The following is a 23,052-nucleotide window of genomic DNA, read 5'->3' as shown; positions in this document are numbered from 1 at the left end:
TAGTGTTTTTTTTTTGCAGTCATGTAGCATTTTTTATCTTTTACGCCACGTCCTGTGTTGTTTTCTTCGCAACGGATCCTTTTGCATGTGTCTACGACACGCAAGTCCTTCAGCAGCTTTTTTCCCCTACAGTTTCTGGTCTTTTCGCGACAATAATTTATTGAGCGTTTTTGGAAGCTAGTTATGCAACAGCCATTTTCTCTTCGAAAGCTTGTTTGCAACTAGGTTCTAAAGGTGTTGAGAGGCTAGCCATGCAGTTTTTTAATGCCAATTAGTGAACTTGTGTTTAAATCTGATCCTTTGTTCCTGATGGCCGGTAAGCTGTCTTTTTTTTTTTTTTTGCGCTTGTCGGCACAGGCGCGGCACCTAACTAAACCAAAATAAACAATCTTCCTGGGAATATATGCCTCTTGGTTTTACTATCCGATAGTTGATTCGATATTCGATACTTACTATTTCGTACTATTGCGTTCCATATGGTATTGCATACTATTCTGTTCGTATTGGACAAAGTTGGATATTTCCCCTCGCCCTCCATTTTACTCTGTTTCATTAATGCAGCTTTCTAGGGGGCTCTCTGTAGAGTGGGCACCGCAATCCATGATAATTGTCCAATAATGGCAATGCTCACGTATACGCAAAGCGCTTTTACTTCATTTTCCAGGGCCTGATCACCCTGTACAGCGTACTGAACCGAACTGCGAAGAACTACAGCAGGCTGGCCTTACTACACAAGGATGACCAGAAGTAAGAACTGCCATACCGTTCTCATGCATATACCAATAGATGCTCATTTTTGGCCGCCGAGAATAAATTGCTCGCACATCTGCTACAATATTATGCTTCATCGCGCGCAGCCGGTGATTTTAAATATTCGAAAAATATGCGGAATATATATGTATTCCAAAATATCGGCTATTCGATTTTAATGCCAAATCGATATGCGGCACCGTTCGATTCATTATACAAGAGCTTAGAATGTTCACACACCCGTGATCCTTCGTATGTCCTTTTCGTTTCTGCTGTTACTTGTAATGGGTTTTCATCGGTCCAATTTCCGCTTGTATGTGTGTGCTTTTTTGTTAACCTTTTATTTTATTTTCATTTATATCCCTTGCTTGAAGTCCCCCATACTCAGAACCTCGTAAAGCGGCCCTGCAAGTTATTTGTGAATAAACAAAATCTTGCGTCTATATATAAGAAATTCTCCCGCCACACAATAAACCGGATCAACCTCCACCCTAACAAGAGAAAGGAAGCATTCGAGAGATTTTCCGTTTCTGCAAACTTATAGACATAGTTCACAGCAATGCTGGTTGAGGCAGTTTTGTGACGCCGACGTCCGCAGAAGCGCGCATGGCAAGAAAAAGCAAGCGTACAAAATAGAGACGCAGGTAAAAATGAACAGGGTGGGGGCAAACTCCGGTGTATGTGTTGGCGGTTTTTGTTTTAGACGCAGTCCTCTTCTTAGCGTTATTACCTACTAACTTCCTCAGCCTCTTGTCAACGCAAGAGCACACAAAACTACAAGTGCAGTGACCACGTTCTGTTTATCCGCTGGTACAAAGACGTTGCCAGCAACACTCATTAGCGTGCAGTGGAATTTTTCTTTTATTTTTGCGAAAACAACTGCGCAGCACGAAAACGTCTCTAAAACAGTGTAGTTGAATCAACCGTCACAATATAGCGCTACCAGCGGCTGCTGCTTTTTATCGATGTCTACGATGTTCCGATGTGCCGTTACCGGTGATAAACCTACGGACAGGCTAGCATTTGAGATATTTGGGTCATTCATAAACGTATTATCATTTTCGAAATATCGCGCAACGCTGACAGGGGCACCTCGTGACGAAGATTTTAGCCAGAGAGCACACAAAGTAAATGATACCATTAGTTGTCATGCTGTACTTAGTTGCTGGTGTGTAAGGCATAGGTAGCGACATAATCGTTCACATGCAGTGCTTTTTGTAATTTTCATTCGAAGAGAACAATTACGAACGCGGCAACATTTCAAGCGCGCTGTATAGTTGTTCAAGGCGTCGCAAGATGTCGCCACGAACGTTGACTAATGGCCTCCATGGCTCTGGTAAGCCGGTATTCCATGAACGGTACGACGTTACGGACAAGCTTATAAAAATTAAATTATGGGGTTTTACGTGCCAAAACCACTTTCTGATTATGAGGCACGCCGTAGTGGAGGACTCCGGAAATTTCGACCACCTGGGGTTCTTTAACGTGCACCTAAAGCTAAGTACACGGGTGTTTTCGCATTTCGCCCCCATCGAAATGCGGCCGCCGTGGCCGGGATTCGATCCCGCGACCTCGTGCTCAGCAGCCTAACACCATAGCCACTGAGCAACCGCGGCGCGTGACAAGCTTATAAGTATCTATTATCTGATAAGTACTGATTTTTCGTTTCCGGTCAAGGTGGTCTCAGCTCATATACGGAAACAGAAGCGACCTGCAGGACGATGAGAGCCTCGAGTCCCTAGAGACGGTCATCCGACACGAAACAGTAAGTGCCCGCCACGCTACGATGAAATTAGTCACCGTTAGGCAGTTTCGTCATGACGGGGAATGCCGCGTGCGCTTAACGCAAACGTCATTTCGTGCAAAAAGACCCGCGTGATATGGGCACTTTCATTATGCGCTGTAAGTTAATTCAATAAACTTCGTCTCGACTAATGAAAGCTGTTACATGTACGTTACTATTTGTTACACTGGTCACGTGAATTTCCTCCGAAAGCTTTGTTCGTGAGCTTTGGGCGCTTTGGGCGTGCTAGCTGATGCAGTACGCAGTACTGCGATATTTTATTGTGGTTTCGAGTTAGAATGATGAACTTCGCGCTTATCTACAATTGTTTTATTTCTGGCAGTTTTCGTTGAAAGCAGAAACCAAAAGATTGCTGCCGACACGCGGTATAATTTGACTCTTCAGAATAGCGCAAGACCCATCGATATCAGTATAGTGCGTATCGAGAAAGGCTGTTCAGTTGCCACATTATATCATAAGAATTTTTGAGGCAAAGTTGCCTTTAGCAATGTGCTTCTCTGTTCTGCCTGTTGTACATTGTGAGCCCTTTTGTAAACATAACATTTTTGCATTTCAGGGCTTGCTCAGCTGGGTGTGGTCTATTTTCTTGATCAAGTGAGTCCGTCGGTGCCTGATCGTATGCACGTCCCTTTATTGCGCAGAGAAACGTTCTGACTGGTGTTGCAGTAGTCTGTGTTACCAGCCTCCAGGCTCTATGATATGGGCCAACGGAGGCCCCAATAGAACACCTGACATTATAGCGGATAGCACAGGATATCCAGGGCACCCAAGGAGCTGCGGGAGGATCAAAGCTGTAACTAACGTGGACCCTACCCACTGACCACCGTAGTCCCAGCTTTGGTGTCCCCGCTGTCATTTTGGTCTCCTGGAAGTGCACTAAGTAGGACCCGTCGTTTACACATTCGTGAGATATTGCCGATATTCTCACTTCCCTGGCGGCCTTCGATTTGCTTCTGCGACACTAGTCAGATTCTTAAGACGCGTAATGTGGCGTTTGGGACGGTGTACGCAACAAGAGAAAGCGCTCCGGAACTGTGCAACGCCAGTCGGTACCTTGCCGAGTGCAGTTGCAGTGCCGCTCGAGCGCTATTGAGCGCCATCCCTTCGCGGCGTGTCTTTATTAGGGTGTTGCACGTTCGTAGCGTTTATCGTGCCGGACTTGCCACCTTATTTACGGCAAGTTACGGTAGTTACGGCAAACTGCACTCGCGGTGCATTAAGCTCGATAACAAGTATAACAGCGCTTCCCAATCAATGTTGCAAGCAGTAAAATGAACTTTTGTTATCATTTAGGCCGAGGCACGACGCTGTGGTCTTACGACAGGCGATCCCTCAGCCCACCGTCGCGTCGCATGTGCACTTAATAACCACGTAACTTTATCCAGACTTCAAAGATATGCAAATGTCACGTAGCTAGACAGAACCAAGATAATGTTGCTTGCCGTCGCTTGGACATACTCAAGACTCCACGGCGGCCGCATGTCGGTAGGGGTGGAATACGGAAACATCCGCATACTTAGATTTAGGCGCACGTTAAAGAACCCAGGTGGTCCAAATTCGACCGAACCAAGGTCATGTTGTTTGCCATCGCTTGGAGATACTCACTTGTTGCATTCCGCCTAATTATATAATTATAGTCCTAATTAGTTATTAATCTTCTCAATTATTATTATTAGATGAAAAGTGTCAATGAGAAAATTGTAGAGCAACGTCAGAAACTGCCGACACAGCTAGAAAGCTGTCTGGAATTCCTCATGTTGCTCTACAATTTTTTATGCTCCACGTTTTTATGTAGCACGTTCAATGCGTGCTACACCCTGTATAATACCAGAACGAGATCGCTTACACGCATTAACTGAACTTTCAAAACGCACTGCTGGTGAGCACGAAAGAAAGAGTAGTGCAAAATTGTCAGGCGTACTGTAGATTATCGCGTATCAAAATGTGCATATCTGAGCACCGCTCATCCGTCACGTCGCGTGCTCCGAGCTTCCTTGACCAAGCACATGCGTAAAAAGACAGGCTTGGGGATTCCCGTTCGCGATGTACATGCAGGGACCGGCACATCCTGAAGAAGAACGGACCGGACGCCGTGCAGTACCTCACCTTCCAGCGGCACATCATTGTCCTTGTGCTCATCGTGTGCCTCTTCTGCGTCGGCCTCATCCTGCCCATACACGTGTTTGGCGACATAGGTGAGGCACGCTGGAGCAACATAACGTGGGGCCGGCCGCTTGAGAGCGGTGCAATATAATGTAATTCACACATTTAAAATTGAATAAGGGCGTAAATCTACTTATTACTCGAACCCTTACACCCTTCTTGGACGCAAGGGTGCGAAAAAGAGAAGGATTTGAGAAAGGGTGTAAATATATTTATGACTACCACACTTACACCCTTTTGAATGTAAGGGTGTGAAATAGACATATTTACACCCTTATTAACTTTTGAACGAGTAAATTATTTTACAGTGTATATAGCGACGTTTACGTGCATGTCGCATCGCATTTCTAGCGCGTCGCATCCACGTGAACGTTGGTAACGCGCTAGAAAAGCGAGTCGCGCCAGATGCGACAGGAGAGGGTATGTTCGAGGAGGGTTAAGTCGTCTCGCGCGGCGAATGCAAACGCTGGCGCATCGCATTGTGGTGTAGAGACGGCGGCCGCCGCGTTCCACTCGCTGGCCGAGCACAAATCGCGGGGAAAAGATTCCAGCTGGAATCGCACAAAGGCTAACGAGCCACACCGTAAGCGCTGTCGCGTAGTAATTACCGTAATGCACCGAAGCATGTCGCACGCTATACTGTCACATTCATGTACGCATCGCTATCAGCTTTTGATGCTTAGAAATTTTTGTCATTTCTCCGAAGAATCTGTGTTAAAATATGAGGCAAATGGGGAAAAAAAGTGGCAGGCAGCTTTCAGCTACGCAGATGCTTAGGGCTACGTAACCGTATGCCGCACGTGCGAGACACGCTACTTGAAATAGCGCCGTCATTAAGTACACGTTTCATTCGATAGAATTTTGCGGATCATGCAAGGGAGCTTGTCGTTGTGGTTTGTCAGAAACAGCTGGGAATAAGGAGGAGATGCGCACAGATGAAAGGAAAGGAAAATGGCTCAGCATGCTAGGGGAAGGCCCTCGGGCATCGAAGATACGTCGTTTGGAAAAGACGACATTAGAAGGCGAAGAAGCCGTTCGTCATGCCAAGGCAGGGACTCGAGAAAACGTCGACGGGAGAGAACGGAGCGGTGCGAAGACATTCACTCGGTGTGATCCTGTTGTCTTCTGGGGATCATCGAATAATAAAAATCGCAAATGCTATCGCATTGCATCGCTGCTAGATAACATGAGGGGCCCGTGCATTTCTTCTAACGGGTGAAACAAAGCATTGTTTTACTTACCGCATGACGTGTTTGTGAAAACAAATGCAGTATCTGTGAATCAGTGTATATTTTATAAAATATCTAGGTTGCAGTTTTTGGTTTCTTATCAATTCATTTATTTAGTTAGTTAGTTAGTTAGTTGGTTATTTAGTTAGTTAGTTAGTTTGTTTGTTTGTTTGTTTGTTTGTTTGTTTGTTTGTTTGTTTGTTTGTTTGTTTGTTTGTTTGTTTGTTTGTTTGTTCCTGGCACGCAATATCAACCCGTGCATTTTGGACGCTTCCAAGTAAGATGGTGTCTGCCTCTTCTCGTGATATTTTATAGATTACTGGTTTGTCGCCACTTGGCGGTCTGTTTAGAGCACTAACACGCTGTGGAGGAGTCGCTCGCCTTCATAGCCAGCAAAAGTCGTTCGCGAGCAGAGATGTGCAAGATTCAACTCCACCAATACACGCTGTGGCTTCATTTCCCTCGACCAGCTGTACCACGTTATAGCTGTATACCGCGCTATATGGAGTGCACGCAGTCAGCCTGATAGACAAGCTTCTGCTTTGGAATGCGCATTACCAACCACTAGCTTCGAACATGGCTTGAGCATGTTGCTTTCGTTTTCTTTGTAGAAGGGGACGCCAGGAAGTTTGTCCATACAACCCTCAACAACATGGATCCAAAGTAAGCCTGCAATTTTTCACCGCTCATAATGTCTTTGTTGTGTAATAGACGTGCAAATACAAGGGTCTTATAGCACTGCAAAGATAGGAAGGCGACCAGCCGGCATTTTCTTAGAACCGCCCAACACTGCTTGTTTGCGATACCGAATGAATGTTTCGCGTCATGCGGTTTGCTCGAAACTGCTTACTGGGTCTTTCCACGCCAACTGGCCCAACCCGTGGCGCTAGGGCAATATCCGCTTCTCTCATAAAATTACAAAATAAAATTGCACGTATATAAGCATTCCTTTAACAGTATTTTCCCAAAGTATTTTGAGAGCAAACATTTTTTGCGCCCTTCAGGGCCATTTGAGTTTCACGAAACGGCGGAAAACCAGTTGCGAAACGAAAATTAGCTAAAAATCGACCGTGTCACGTATTCTCTCAAACTTTGTGTTTTTGCGTTGTCTGAACACCGTTTTTTATTACAAAACCGTTTCAAAGAATTCTTGTGTGTTTTCAGTGCGCAGCGTCGAGGTAAATATGCGCAATATTTGGCGTGTTGGGCAATTTTTTTTATACAAAAAGAACATTCATAGAAGGAAACGTGAAATTATGTTCTTAGAGCTGTCCCTAAAGCCTACTATCCTCTAAAATTTTATATTCGCCGATGTGCTGCGCCCAGGTTCTAAAATAAAACCTGACTTTGGCAGGTATGCTATTTTAGCTTATATTTAGAGCTTGATATCACACAAAGGTGACCCAAGGCAAAATGTGCAGCAAATGGGATATGATTGAGAAGCGTAAAAACTTTGCCCGCATAAGTATTAATAGAATAAATTTTACGTCTTCACCAAGAAAAACAAAATTTTGAATTTGAGTCCCACCATTGCACTTTAGTTCGCGCTTCGACTTCACCTCGTAGCACTTTGACGGAACGCACAAACTGAATTTGCTGCTTAAAAAAATGGGTGAGGTACCCGCAGCATATGGTTTTGTTCTTTTTTTTTTCGTACTATATTCTTTGTATATTATACATATATAAACGCGATAACAAACACAGTCAATAATATAGGAATACTATGGACTTTAGCACCACAGTGCCCAAAATAATAAACAGCTGTACTTATTAGTTTCTTCGGTCTTGACGTCACAAAGGCCCTCTGCTGTGTGTCTCAACAAGAACTTTGTCGACTACTGTCTGCCTGGCTCCAACTAGCGGGAATAATAGTAAACATATCCAAGAACTTGTGAAATATGTTCACAAAGCTGCCTATTAACTTTATTCACCGAATTTATTCCTCCTCTTTTGCTGGCCTCATGGTTGCTGAACGTCTGTAGGGTAAGTGGTGCTCCCAGTTCAAGCTCATGAAACCGATTTGTGGCCCGCTCCACCAAGTCATGAGTGTGGTCACGAGCGGGGTCGCAAATGTATACTTCCAGCTGCACGGAAGGGTGCAATGTCGGTCTACCTTAAGTATAGGCATGCCTTCGGGATGTAAATTCGTACACAATTCTGGTTATCGCGGCTTTTATTCCACTCCGCACACAATCCCATCTGCACCACCCTGGTTTGTATTTCCCGCCAATGTGCTATGAGGTAAAAAGTTGAAGTGCGAACCAAAATAATGCAATCGGGGGACTCAAATATAAAAAAAACTTTTTTTTCGGTGAGAATTAATGCAAATTACCTCGATTAAACTTTCCGGGGCAAAAGAAGTTTTTCTTCTCACTTGTATGCACTTTTCCGCGTACTTTTCCATGGGCCACGTTAGTGTGTTGCCAACGTCTAAACATTGGCTAAAATAGAATTTTTGCCAAAGTCAGGCTTTTGTTTTACACCTGCGTGCAACATTTCGGCGAAAATAAAATTTTACGATATAGTAAGCGTTAGGGGCACTCATACAAAACTAAATCCATGTTTCTTTCCGTGACCGTTCCTTTGTGGGAAATTTCTCGAAAACGCTATAATTTGTGCATATTTACCTCGGTACTAAGGATTGAAAGATATAAAAACATTTTGGGAAAATGTTTTTGAATAAAACAATTTTCAGACAACGCAAACACGGAATGTTTGAATGAATGAACAAAGCGCCCGGTTTTCCACCGTTCCGTAAAAATTGAAATGGCCTTGACAAGCGCAAAAACAAAAATCCGCTCAATATGCTTTGGAAAATACTCGGCAAATAATGCTTATGTACGTGTAGTTGTATTTTTTGAGGAAGTTCCAATACAACGAAATGTACAGTAGGCATAGCGTCAAAGAAGACTGCATTTCATATGGCAACAAATGATCCAAGCGCATGAGTATTCCAAGATGCTATGCACATCAACAAGCCCGCATTGCAGCACTAGTTTCTTGTTAAAGTTGCGTTACTTAATTCGGCACTTGGCGGCTCGCGACCTCATGTTCTTTCTTTTTCCTTTCCCTGAGGACATCAGCCGCTGAAACTCTTATCTCACACCTATACTCCGTAAATGGCAGCGAGAGCTGCAGGTCGTCTCAACCAATCAGAAAAGACATCCGCAAGAAGGGGGCCCTGTTGTGCCACGTTTGGTTGTCCTGCTCGTAACGCCAACTGAATGGAAACGTCACCGCCGGAGTGGCAGCGCACGATGCACGAGCACTACTCCTTCACAGATTACGTAACCGGATTTCGTTGCTGATTGGCTGACAAGATCCCCACCTTGCGCTGCGGTGCAGGGGATTTGTAAGACGGATCACAGCTTGACAAGGCCGCTAGCTTCATGCTCGCCTGATGGTAACGCAGACAGACGCATGACTCACGGGTGTCTTCTAAGGCCGGGACGGCTGCGTTCTTTGGCATTTCAGTGTTTTCAGTGTAGGTTTTAAGCGAAAGTGGCTGGCGTTCGATAGCTATGCTCAAGAAATAGCCAGCGTCAGCTTGTTCCACGCCTGCCGCTGATCGTTATCTCGTCAGATGACGAGCTTCAGCTCTTGCATTGAGATGAATCGTCTGACTTCTTTCGTCTAAAAAAGTCATTTAGTCTAATTTTAATAATTAGTCGCGTGTCTACTTATTCGATTCGTATTAATAGGTAAGCCTTTCTAGTGAAGGCCATTACGAGGAACTCACTAAATTATCGAATCTTCCTTGCGTGGAAAGTATTTAGAACGAGATGTACGAAACACCCCGTAAAATGCGCAGTGTACGCCAAGTGCCATAAGCCAAGCCACGCTTGTAGTGAGTGCCGCACGCTGACGTCTCGTCGCTATGCCACTCAACAGCGCGTCAAGCCTGTGGGTCCACGTGATCCTCAGCTTCCTGTTCTTGCCGCTGGGCGTGCTCTTCATGCGCCACTTCTCGGCCAAGTTGCACATCCGGCCGGAAGAGAGCCGGGTAAGCGCTGCGTGCGTTTTCACTCGCCGAGGCCATTTAGATGCACGAATCATTTGTGCAGCGCATTCTTTTATAGTAGTCTTCTTTTGTTACGATAGCAGTTACATGGACACTCCAGGCGAATTTCCGCTATTGTCGGCGTTGGCGTCGCCGTGATGTATCGTGTAAAGTCCAAGCGCGATGAGGTCGCAGCCGCGCACCGTATCCTGTTGGTGCGAGGAAAAACACGCGAGAGTGAGCCGAGAAGAATGACAGCTCGGTGCGGCGGCGTCGTCTTCTCGCACACGCAAGGGAGGAAGACAGGGAGGGCGCGCGACGACTTTTCGCGCGCGCAAGGCAGGAAGCAGGGACATGCGCGCGATAAAACCCCTTAAACTTCGTAAAGTAGTGACACTCTCCTTCTCCGCCTTCGCTCCACCTCGTTTCTCCTCTTTCACGCTTCCTCCTCGACCGTGGTGCCACCTACATTGCTCGAGCGTAGCAACGGCGCCAACATGCGCTCCTCGCCACTCCATAGACGCTCCTCGAGCGAAAATGGCGCTGAAGCACGGCGCCAGGGCCCACGTGATGCTATTAGGCCAATAGCGACGCGGCGTTGGCCTCGGCCAGAGCGCGCGAGGAAGAGGCGGCATTCTTCAAAGCGTGGCGCTACTTTACGAAGTTTAAGTGACTTTAGCGCCAAAAGCGTGGAAGTTTGGGCGAGTTGGTATGTCATGACTGTTTTAGGCTTGTAGCGCAGTTCAGGAAGAGCAAAAAGGAAGGAGGGAGCTCACTCTCTTTTCCGTGCCCTTTCATTACCCCTACCTCCTTCCTTTTTGCCCTTCCTGAGCTGCGCTACAAGCCTAAAGAAGACTTTAGCGCGTGAGCCAGGAGAGGGCAGGACATGAGGGCATAGAGTGCGACTCCGTTTTTACTCCAACCGCGGCTGCGCAGGACGTGGCTTAGCACGGCGGCACACGTCCTTTCTTTGAGGTAATCTGCGATGGGTTCAAAGGCTAGCCGACCGCAGATAGCCAGCGGCTTCATGCGTGCTGCGTTCTCGCGCGCCTGGTTCGCGTTGAAGCGAGAGGGAACCACGAAGGGAAAGTCGCTCGCCGCTGCTGCCACTCTTCATCACGCCAGCTTTCCGACAGCGAATGACCGCCGTCATCGAGTGACATGTATTCATGTTTGCTTTTGCGCGCGAGACATCGTGCTTGTTAATTTATTTCGTAAGCGAAAGTCTGAAGCAGTTTCACAGCTGATAAAACTACCAGGCTTACTGCCTATACCTGTCCAATTATTTGCTGTGACAATCAATGGTACGCCTTTCGGGAGAAACTGCCACTTTCTTCCATCGTGCAAAAAATATAGAAAATTTCCGTTAACCTAGATATTCACGCATGTACTAATTTCGATTTGTATATCTTGTGTTTTCTACGTGCATTTTGTGTTTTCTACTAGAATGCTGTAACTATCGGCAAGAAATGAAGGCACGGGGACAAGCGTTCTCTGGAACTAAGCAGCGTAGGCTTCCATCATCATTTCATTAAGCATCGTCTTTGATATTTTCTGCAGAATCTCGCATTTGTCGTTTTCTGATAATCCGACATAACGCACAGAGAACGCTCGTTCCTTTGCCGCGCATGCAGGTCAGCCGGACCCTCATGATCGTCGGCGTTCCGCGAAAGAGCTGCCACGCCGAAGTTTTTCGGCAGCATTTCAGGTAAGCAGTTGCCTCGACTGTTTCGCAGATACCTTATGCGATAACGCGAAACGGCATATCTGCGTGCAGACGTTCGGGGCTCGCTTTAAGGTATAGTCTGAAAAATAAAACAGGGCTGGCAACGGAACCACATAAAAAAAAATTACCGACGATTACGTTACTTCCTAATGCGAAATTTGAGCGCAGCAAATAAGCTGTTTCACCTTTTCGATAGATTGAGGCAAAGAAATCGAGCGACACATGTATGCGATATCACAGAATTTTTTAGAGCGCAGCTCTTTGGCGTCCGTTCCTGGGTTTCGCGTCGTCGTCGGCGTCGTCGTTGTCGTCGGCCTCGTAACCAGCTCGCCGACGAATCTGCTCCGCCGCCGCCGCGCATGCGCGCTGTCGGCTCTCCGGGCGAGGGAGGATGATGGAAGGGAGGAGGAGAGACTGTGGAGGAGGGCTGGCTACACAAATGGCTCTTTGGCGTCCGTTCCTGGGTTTCGCGTCGTCGTCGGCCTCGTAACCAGCTCGCCGACGAATCTGCTCCGCCGCCGCGCATGCGCGCTGTCGGCTCTCCGGGCGAGGGAGGATGATGGAAGGGAGGAGGAGAGACTGTGGAGGAGGGCTGGCTACACAAATGGCTCTTTGGCGTCCGTTCCTGGGTTTCGCGTCGGCGTTGTCGTCGGCCTCGTAACCAGCTCCGCCCCCCTTTCATCCCCCCAGCGCTAGCAGCGACCGACTGATACCGCTTTCGTGAGTCCGCTACCGCACTCACGAAAGACGTCGTGCACTTCCTGCAACTCGCATTAACCATCCATCGATCCACACCGATGTTAGTAGTGGGGGACTTTAATGTTGACATAAAGACAAACAGCAATTTCCTAACACTTATGCGGGAGAACATCCCCTTCCTCTAGCTCGTAACGCGTCCCACGGCTGTGAAAACCTCGCGAGGCACTTGTATAGATCTCGTCTTTGAGAATCAAGCATTGGTGTACCAAGTCGAACATATATCAGTCTATTTCTCCGACCACAAAGATTCCTTCATGACTGTCAAGAACTGTTAGTGGAGTCTTTGTTAAAGGAATACGTGTGAAAAATAAAAAAAAATATTCTGTGATAGCGCATACATGTGTTGCTCGATTTCTTTGCCTCAATCTATCGAAAAGGTGAAACAGCTTATTTGCTGCGCTCAAATTTCGCATTAGGAAGTAACGTAATCGTCGGTAATTTTTTTTTCACACGTATTCCTTTAACAAAGACTCCACTAACAGTTCTTGACAGTCATGAAGGAAGCTTTGTGGTCGGAGAAATAGACTGATATATGTTCGACTTGGTACACCAATGCTTGATTGGGCAGCGGGCAATTCGGCTGGGCAGCGGCAATTTCGGCTCGGGCGGTGCACATATACAGATCCGCCGCCACCGATCTGGCTCTCTGATTGCCACCGCACAGGGGTTGCATTGGAGGAGGAGCGAAGAAAGGAATTAAGTTCGAGCCGGCGCTTTGACAACCGGAGACTCGCAGGAAGAGGGGGGAGGGGGGAGGCGTGTACACCCAGCGGCAAACGATGGGGGCAGAAGCGCGCGCAGCAAGCGGACAACACGATAAAGGGAGGAGGGAAGAGATAGCAGCGACTGACTGATGCCGCTGACGCCGATAGTGAGTCAACCCCAGCTGCGGAGTTGGTTTCAGGGACAACGCCGCCGATGCCGACACAAACAATATGATACCCTCGCTTCCGCAGCGCTAAGAACCAGGTCTAGCCGTGGGAAGGTGGTCACGTATTCGTCGACGTGCCGGGGCCTACGTGAAATAACCGGCGCGTCGGCAACTGAAGAGCACCCTATCCGCCACACAAGAACAGGGGGGGAGGACCCTTTCCTCCTCTTTCTGCATGGCGGCGACGGTGTTCTATGCAGTCACGTTATCTTGACTCTCTAGCGGCGTCAGCGGCATCCAGCGGTATCAGTCGGTCGCTGCTAGCGCTGGGGGGGATGAAAGGGGGGCGGAGCTGGTTACGAGGCCGACGACAACGCCGACGACGACGCGAAACCCAGGAACGGACGCCAAAGAGCTGGGCTCTAAAAAGCGGAAAACACAAGCGCTGACTATCAACGAATGGTTTATTCACAAGGAGCAAACATTTGCACGGAAAAAGAATCATAGCGTTTAAAGTTCCGAAACGGCACAGTGAGTTTGGGGCACGTCGTAGTGAAGGGCTCCGGATTATTTCCTACCCTCTTGGGTTCAATAATGTACAGTTGAATCGATGTATAGACGAGCGTTTTTGCATGCCTGCTCTGTGGGAATGTGCGCTTCGCTGCCGGGTATCGATCCCGCGACGTCGTTCTCAGCAGCACTAGGAGGCAACTCGGCGTGTGTGCACCAGTGTTGCCAACTTAGCGGTTTGTTAGGATCTTGCGGGAAAATTTGTTATCTTGCAGGGGGTGGCTTCTATAGCTACTTTTATGTAATTTTGACAGCGTCTCGGCGGTACCAACGTTTAGTTTTTCTGCAATCATTCGTATACTTAACGTGTCGTAAACAATCAGCTTATCCATGTCCCCTTGGAAGTAAGAATGAATTATCTTCATTCTCAAACGGTGTGCTTCACATTACCTCCTCTGTCTCCATGCCTACTCTGAAATATAGCTCTATAGCAATTTCGGCACTTGTTTGCGGTTTCATCCTTCGCCATTTTCGCAGGTGCTGGTTCAGCTGATTTTGCCTCGTGAAATGGCTGCTTGTGAAATGAGTCTAAGTATTCGAAAAGAGATAGTTACAGCGGTCAGTGCTTAGATACTCGTTGACGGAAATTCCAGCTGACGCGAGACGAGTAATGTGGCGCTGTCGCAAAGCAGAACTTTCGGCAAAGCACGCCGATTGAGTCGTGCGCCCTGCCACGAAGGAAGGAGGAAGGAAGGAAGAAGTGGAGAAGGAAAGGGAGGGAGGTTAACCAGCTTAGCTCAACCGCGGTTTGCTACCCTACACATGGGAGCGGGATGGGGGGATGAAAGATGGGGAAGGGAGAGAGAGAGAGATAGCACGTAACACAGCACACACACATCGTCCGTTAGTCCATCACTCTGGCGTGGTACGTGATATCACTGTTACTGCCACGGAGATACATATAACGGCTGTGTGCAGCGTTTTTCTCCCGTAGGCTGGTAACACTGCAATTGCCACAAAAGATGTCTCACATGTGACGCGCCGCTGAAGGAAGCCTCGCCGCGTTCGTCTGCGCCCAATCTGGAGTTGTGACTTCGGGCTATCTGAATGCTCAATGATAAATTGCGCTTCAGTAACATGTTGCCGGACTGCGTTGTTCGCAAGATCGGCACGTTAGAAATCTACGGCTTTAGCGATGGCACCAACTCTAGGCCCCGCCACGCCAGCGAACAAATGCACACAGATGACGAACCAAGATGAAATAGGAGACATTTTTCTGTTTTTTTTTCTTAATCAGTACCTGATAGTTCAACCTGTTTCCCAGCCAGTAAATGTAGGCAAATTTATTTAGTTTCGTTTCGCGATACGTTCCCGCACTTCCCATTTGCACAAAAAAAATGTTTGTTTTATTGATATATCATATATTTTATGCCATTATGGACGAAAAGAAACGGACTTCTGTCCAGTGTAGTTTTTTTAACTTGGTGTTAAATAGACGCAATTAAACATATTTTGGGCTTTATTGTGATTGTTAATTGTGTGCATTTAGCGGGTTCTTAGGGGATTTCGGGTGCTCGTATCGCAGACTTTAGAGCTTTTGAGGTCTCGACTAGCGGTTTTTTATTTAGAGTTGGCAGCACTGGTGGACACGGGAAAGGCGGCGAAATATGAGTGATAGACAATGTAACATTACCATAGCACTCATGTCAACAGAAGACAAAACAAAACTCGTGGTGATCCCCCCGCACGCTCTGGTACTCGGTGTAAGCAAAGATTTGGCGTCTGCTCCGTGACTGATCTCGCCATCAGTCGCGCCAACCAATAGGTGCCGCGTCGTACCCTCGCCACGTATATAATATTGTCGCATGAGTCAACCGATCTGCGCATGTTACTACGTGTTCATAGCCACGCACCGTGTTTTCCGCCTATGTTTTATTGTGATGGTAATTATATGGACACTCCCGGCGCACTTCTGCCGTCGTCGTCACCATTGCCGTAATGTTCAGTATAAAGTTCAAGGGTGATAACAACGTCACCGCGCGCCGTGTGACGTGTGTGCGAGTGAAAGATTGCGAGGGTGAGCCGACAACGGTGACTCAATCTCGCGCGCGCGTGGGAGCAAAGTGGGAGGGAAGCCCGCCGTATTCCGTCGCGCGCAAAGCACCCTGCGGCGAGAGGGGGATCTACTCCGGTGGTGGGTGCGTATGGCGCGGCCGCGTGGGCCCTATCTTGAAAGTGATCTGCGGTGGGGACAGAGTACACTGAGTGCTGATAGCTCCGTGTGCCCTGTGTTTCCGCCGCTTAGTTGCGTTGAAGGGAGAGGCAGCACGAAGGTCGATTCGCTCGCTCCTGCTGCCGTGCTTCTTCACTCCAGCTTTTTGACGGCGACTATCCGCGGTAGTCGGGGGAGATGTCTTTGTTTTCTTCTGCGCGCTTGACATCACGCTTGTTAATTTAATTAGTGAGTAAATGTTTAAGAGTTTACACGGCCGATAAAAATACTATCCTTAATTTGCATAGCTGTCTATTAATTTGCTACAGCAATCGACGTTTCGCCTTTCAGGCGAAGCTGCAGCTTTCTTTCGGAATGTCGATGCTCAAACAGTTACACTCACGCGCAAGTTTCTATAGCAATGAAATAAAATCTTCTGCATATGTTGTTTTTTTTCTGAGCAAGTAGTCCAACAGAGCTGAGAGCGCTTGCTGTTTCAGTGTCTCGGAGCAGATATCGAATCAGCGCAGCTTGCTACTTGCGACTGTTACGCATTCGTCAGAACGCATAAGAAGGAAGCGAAAAAATAAAATGCTGTTCACATTGAGTTGTCTATCTTAAGTCTTCTCTTAACTTTCTGCGCTGTAGCAGAATAGCGTGCAAAATCGGGGGCTCTATTATCGTTTTGCATTCTGTTACACGTTAAACGTCCGCATTTACGCCTTTCTCTCGCGTGTAACAAGCCGAAGACCCAGGCATTAGTGACTTAATCACTTTTGTTTTTACAACGACTTTCCATATGGACGAGCAGGGAGGCCTACCCGGAGTGCGTCATCCAGGACATAAAGTTCGCCTACGACATCCGGGAACTGGTGGTACTGGACAGCAACAGGTATGTTTCACAGTTTTCCACCTCTGTTCACAGTTTGCGTTTGTGACGTCTTACTTTTTTAGTCGTTCCATTAATATATTCAGTGGACAGTAAGTGCGGTGCTTTGTGTCTTCTTGTTCTGTGTCCCTTCGCAGTGTTGTTCGTTCTTGAAGTAGTATACACCAGCTAACTCACTTAATCCCATTATTCATGGAACAGTTGAAACAGTGTATCTTGGCCTAGTGAGAACGATTTCAATCGTATAGTATGTACTTCACTCGTGGTACCAAAAGAGAGGCTCTCGCTGATGATGCGCATGTATGGCTCTGCGAGAACTTGTCAGTTTATTTATTTGTTTTTCAATCATGAACAATGCACATTTCATGTTCATGATTATTCGAAAGTCATGCTTATGCTCGTTCAAATTACCAGTGAATATTCCTAACTTCTTGCTGCCGTTAATCTGCTCATTACACACTTTACTAATATTTACTATAAGATGCCCTATCACAGCCCTTAAATGTGTTATGGGTATCTCCATTTACATGCTTGTACGTAATGCTCTGTTGACGATGTGCGACGAAGCGTTGTCGTCTCCTTCTACTTTTTTGTGTTAGGTTCCTGTGCGCCGCCGGCTCCTCGATCAGTATTCAATATGAACGCCATACCAAGTTGCTCAACTATCGACTTTAGTGGACGATAATAAACCTTCTTGATTTCGACTGAGTGACCCACTACTGTACGTGGTCACACCGCTTGCCCCACCTAATTATACCATACGCAATGTACTTATCTTCATGTGATTAGCAAAGAACTTGACTTTGACTTGGCTTAATTATCGCAGGGAAGTGTCGACGCAAGCCCGCATGTGGTGCGAGAACCAAATCAACGCCACCGGAAAGAGGCCCAAGATGCGTCCCTACCAGTTCAGCCGGCTTTGGGTCTTCGGAGACGCGTGCGGTTGCAAGATGGTGGGCTCACGAGATTATCTCAAGCGTATAGAAGCGTCGCCACGGCGCGTACAAAGTGCCTATAGCTCTGTAGTTGCGGCCTGTGTCAGGCATGGGCTTATTCTGCACATGTCTATATATAACATATTGCTGCTCCAGGACGATGGGAACGTTTAGGCACGTTATAGTGCGAATATACAGGCGGTGGGAAGAAGCGCGTTTCGCGTTTCAACGTTCGAGTTCGTTGTTGGTGCGCTATAGTTTAGGGCGTAGATTAAGAAAGACCTCTTTGTGCATACCTGTAGAGATGAAACTAGGAGCACGGTGGTGGCACTAACAGCCTGAAACGCAAATGTATTTTTGACAGTTGTAGTTGAAAAAAAAACATCACATGATGTCGCTACCAAAGCGTCTGCGCGGGCGTCCACGTCTACTGTGTACCGGTATTCCGTAAACTGGAATAGCGTGAACTCCAATTCCGTAAACTATTATATGTATATGTGTGCAAAATTTAACGGTATTATTGTGTGCGGGCTAAAGGTTTCAGTGATAGCAATGATCATTCGTGATTCCCCTCCTCCGTTCTCTCTCTCTCTCTCGCCGCCAGGTGGACGCCCTGGACTACTACTCCCGCGAGGAGAGCGAATACCTGCGCGAGGTGGAGAAGGAGCGAGCCAACGCGCTCGAGCGACCCGTCGGTTTCGTGTTCGTCACCTTCGAGACCGAGGAGATGGCGATGATGTAAGCGCGTGTAATGCGCGCGCGAGCCGCACATGTTAGTGTGTACACTGATCTTGTGCGCGCGAAAAAACTTTCTGTGGCAGCGAAGGGAAATGTGATGATGAAGCGGGCAAATCGGAAGTGGCTCATTGTAACTCAGCAGAACTTTTTGTTGGGCTAGTTGGTGCATGTTACTGAAGTACTAAAGCCCCAAACAGACGACAGAAGACGCCCGTGTCTCTTCTTGTGTCTTCTGTTTGGCGCTTTAGTACTTCAGTATCATTGTAACCAGCTGGGCGAACGGTCGTGGGCGGCTACGCAGAGAACACAGGACTGGCGCTGTCCATCAGCTGAAAGGTCATTCGGAAGAACTGGCTCAAATACGACAGCCTGGATGCAAATCAAAAAGTTTTCCTGGTCACATGATGAGCAACGTAATGATGAGCCATCAAAAAAATTTGTTTTGTTTATTGTCCTTATATCAGCACCCAAGGCTGGCTGATGAACGCACCCGGACCTTTTACAATGTAAAAAGGTTCAGCAATTTCATGCGTGCGCCGATAGAGATGCCTCATGATTATCGACAATGACCTTGTTGTTCGTGCAATTCTCAGAAAAGTTTTTTTCATGCAGGCTGCCATATTTTATCACATTTTTCTGAGCAAACCTTCAGTTGGTAGACGGTACCCACCCTGCGTTCTTTTCAAGCCGTCTTCATAACTTTGCACGCTGCTTATGAATGAACGTTCGGAAAGCTTCGGAAGGCTAAGCGCATGCGTCACAACCGCTTGGGTCGACAGTGACGCTGGCGCCTTGCGGAACAAAGGGTGCCTTGAAAGGTTCCGCAACATTTTAGGGCCTATTTTCCAAGAGTCAACACACAGATGGGCCCTGAAGAAAAGCAAGGGTGACGTCAGGGGACGTTGCCTTGCCGAGGCCTAGCTGTAGCTGCTTTGTGTCGTTCTCCCTCCTATATTTTTCCCTGATGCCCCGATTTAGGCTGGTCATTTGACTGCGTAAACCTTACAAACCGACACAGAAACCGCTGTTGGCTCTATAAGACTCCACTGGGCTACTTGGCGCACCAACACATGAGCAGAAGTTCCCGCGCTGTGGCTTCATCTTCATTCCGAAGCACAGTTATCCCCATTGCAATTGATATGGATCCATGTTGTAAATACCGCGTGGCTAACAGGCGAAGATCAACGGAACACAAGGACTTGAGCAACAGTGGCTGACTTTTGAACTTCGGACTAGCAAGGAATTTATTAGAATGTACATTACACTTCGGGACAAGAACCCCCAGTTCCCCGTTCGAATGCAGGTGAAAAGCAGGTGTACTCCCTCTAGTCAACCACTGCTTTGATGCTTGGCTTCCCATATTGTCTCGTTGCCACGCTAACACCATCTGAGGGTTTTGGCATGTTACGGCTAATTTCTAGTTAAGCAGTACATGCCAAACTGCACCCTAATTCTTTCAATATAGATATTTATTATTAAAGATGGCTCGATGGACTGTACCTAATTATTCGCTATTTGAGTGATGGGTTCATTTGAACTGTGCTGTTCTCGCAACGTCCTTTCACGGGAACGGTTTAGGGAAGGAGGTTCTCCTTCATGGGAAATTGTTTTGGGACTAGTTACAGTGGTTCGTATAACACCGCCCAGGGTTTGCAAGGACTACCGGTCACAGTGCCAGTGCTACGCCACCACGCCTTCCTCGAGCGTGAGCAAAGAACTGAAGTCCAACTCCTGGAAGGTCGTCTTTGCTCCGCCTCCCAGCGACATCTTCTGGTAAGGGCTCGTATTTGGTGACGATGGACCTGCACCTAAAGGGAATGTTGCAAAATTGTTCAATATGCATGGCGAGGAAGACTCCAAAGACGCGATGCTGAACATAGCGCTATATTTCGAAGTTCTTGAAACCGCGTTCCTTCTGGGTACTTCCAAACTAAACAGAGGGGTAACCCGAAGATGAAGGAAGAAGTGATCAGTAATGGACACAGAAGCAACAAGATTTGATCAGGAGCCAATGTTTAGAAAAGAAAATGTCTTCGTGTAGGGAATTCAAGTGTCCTTGTCGAAACTCTGCCTTCACGCCTCCCTTGAATTAGGAAGGAACAGCGCCAACTAAGACGATCACGAGATTGAGAACGACACAGGACAAGCGCCAACTTCATCTATATTTATTCACTGATAAATCAGCAAATATAAGAAAAATCACAGACATGAGTACAACGACCATAATGCATCATCTGCCAAACCATTCTAGATAGGACATTTCGCTGTTGAAGAGGGTTGAAGAGGGCATTTAATTTATCAATTCTTTAATTCAATAAGTTAGTACAAGTAATTTCCCCTATGTCGTGCTTGGTGCCTTTGTTTGTTCGCTTTTCGTGATATCAGAATCAAATAGTTCTTTTGAAACGTAAAACCACATAATTATTTTAATTTTACTTTAGTATCTTTTCTAACAAGTACATGTTGGTTCGGTATAGTAGAAATTGTAAGTACATCATTTGGACACTAGTTAGTCCATTTAAACGTGTTTTTAGAGCATGTACACTCTAAACATCATTCATATTCTCACTTTAAAAAATGGCTGTGGCTTAGGTAAGGTTAAGCCCAGGATGCGAAGCATACTAGCCTTTATTTTAGTTGTTGAACCACTGTTTAGCCTGGTGAACTGCTGTTGCTTGGCTATATTTGGTTCGGCTAGACGAAGAAACAACTCATGCATTACTGCTTCGCCTTCGAGAGTGGAACGCGACAGCGTTCCCGTCGACCCGCCAAGGGGTGTAAGACAATGGGCTACAGGGCAGCGACTACGCGCCCCGCATTGGACGCGGTGAGCGTCCAGCAAAGCAGCGTTCGGCGCGGCAACGAAATGTGCGCCTGAGCAAGAGACGCACGCCTTAGAAACAGCTCGTTTCTAAGGCAACACCGCATTCACTAGAGGCGCTTTTGTACCGCTTTGAAGCATCGTACTCGTGGCTCAGTGGTTGAAACGGATCGTCGATCTTTCTTTGAGCGTCTTGAAGCGTACGTAAACTGTTCCAAGGTCGTAATACTGCTGGGAGATTTTAACTGTGTTTGCTATACCGAAGACCGAGCAAAATGTTCACGCGTTCGTGATAAGAGTGCCGAATTTCTAAATGCAGTGGTGCATCATTATGACCTGGAAGATGTGGGTAGTGTTTTTGCCAGCGGTACTCGCCCGCGATTTACCCACTTTCAGCGTGATAGCCACGCTCGATTAGATAGATTATACGTGTCAGCCGAATTAGTGCCCTTATGTTGTGAATATGATGTGCAAGCTGTAGCATACAGCGATCACTGTTTGGTAACTGCCACGTTCGGGAAAAGACAAAGCAAACACACCTTTAATTGGGATCTTTGGAAAATGAATGCGCAGTTGTTACATGACGATGTTTTTGTCGATGCTGTAGTGAAGGAACTAGAAAACCTGACTTCAGCCAAGCCAGTAAGCTTTGCCATTCAATGGGAAGAATTGAAACAGAGAGTCAAAATGTTGGCCATTCAAAGAAGCAGTGTCATTAGACACAAGCAGAAACAAGCAGAAACAAATCTTCGCCAGCAACTGCAATTTTTTATCAGCATGGAAAGTCTCGAGCCTGGTGCGTATGTTGACGAATTAAAGAAAGTGAAAACTGAACTAGAAAGGATAGATACAGAAAAATATAAAGCAGCGCTTGTGAGATCAAGGTCTGAGAAGTTGTGGGCGGGAGAAAGTCCAACGAAACGAGCCTTATCAGAGGAGAAAAGGTACGCATGTCGGAAAGAAATCCGCCAGCTAGCTAAAGGCAATCACGTTACGCGCGACAAAAATGACATCAAACAAGGGATCGCCGATCACTTTAAAGCAATATTAGGTCACCCGCGGGACCTTAAAGATAGCTACGAAAAAGAATTTCTCTCATTGATACCAAAGCTCGATGAAGAAGTTAGGACACGTCTGGAACTACCAATAAGCCTGAGTGAGATAGAGTGCGCAATAGATGAGTTGCCCATCGGTAAAGCACCTGGGCCCGATGGCTTGGGAGCCACTTTCTATAAAACCTTCAAGTCTGCATTGGCCCGCGTTCTTCACGAAGTTATAAGTGAAGCGTTTGAGCGAAAAAGATTGCCCTTGTCTTTCACAACCTCATATATCGTGCTAATTCCGAAGAGTGATGATGAGCAAAAACTTTTGTTGCCAGGGTCATATCGCCCGATAACTCTAGCCAACGTCGACTATAAAATATTCGCGAAAGCCTTGGCCAAACGACTTCAAAGTGTATTTAAAACATTGGTAGGGCCGCACCAGACTTGTGGCATTAAAGGCCGCAGTATCACAACAAATGTACACGTGGCTCGAAGTGTGCTTGAGTGTTGCGATGCGATTGGCGACCACGTCGCGATGATGCAGATCGATTTGGCAAAGGCATTCGACCTCGTCTCGCACAAGGCTTTGTTCTGCATACTGG

At 47.0% G+C, this 23,052-nt stretch overlaps 1 protein-coding gene across 7 annotated transcripts in view; it reads left to right on the top strand.

The window, feature by feature from the left end:
• LOC139050283 (calcium permeable stress-gated cation channel 1-like) overlaps window positions 1-23,052 on the top strand; it is a 148,374-nt gene that overhangs the window by 86,193 nt on the left and 39,129 nt on the right. For all 7 annotated transcript variants that reach the window (XM_070526499.1, XM_070526498.1, XM_070526500.1 and 4 more), the window contains 11 exons: window positions 665-747; window positions 2,428-2,515; window positions 3,111-3,148; window positions 4,610-4,749; window positions 6,558-6,609; window positions 9,838-9,949; window positions 11,581-11,654; window positions 16,836-16,916; window positions 17,740-17,866; window positions 18,453-18,586; window positions 20,234-20,359. In XM_070526499.1, the coding sequence (XP_070382600.1) occupies window positions 665-747; window positions 2,428-2,515; window positions 3,111-3,148; window positions 4,610-4,749; window positions 6,558-6,609; window positions 9,838-9,949; window positions 11,581-11,654; window positions 16,836-16,916; window positions 17,740-17,866; window positions 18,453-18,586; window positions 20,234-20,359 (1,055 nt within the window). The remainder of the gene's footprint in view (window positions 1-664; window positions 748-2,427; window positions 2,516-3,110; window positions 3,149-4,609; window positions 4,750-6,557; window positions 6,610-9,837; window positions 9,950-11,580; window positions 11,655-16,835; window positions 16,917-17,739; window positions 17,867-18,452; window positions 18,587-20,233; window positions 20,360-23,052) is intronic.

The sequence above is a fragment of the Dermacentor albipictus genome, chromosome 10 (genome assembly GCF_038994185.2).
Source record: "Dermacentor albipictus isolate Rhodes 1998 colony chromosome 10, USDA_Dalb.pri_finalv2, whole genome shotgun sequence".
In the NCBI taxonomy this organism is placed as follows: Eukaryota; Metazoa; Arthropoda; class Arachnida; order Ixodida; family Ixodidae; genus Dermacentor; species Dermacentor albipictus.
The sequence above is the reverse complement of the archived record's forward strand: the minus strand, read 5'-3'. Positions and strand labels throughout refer to the sequence as shown.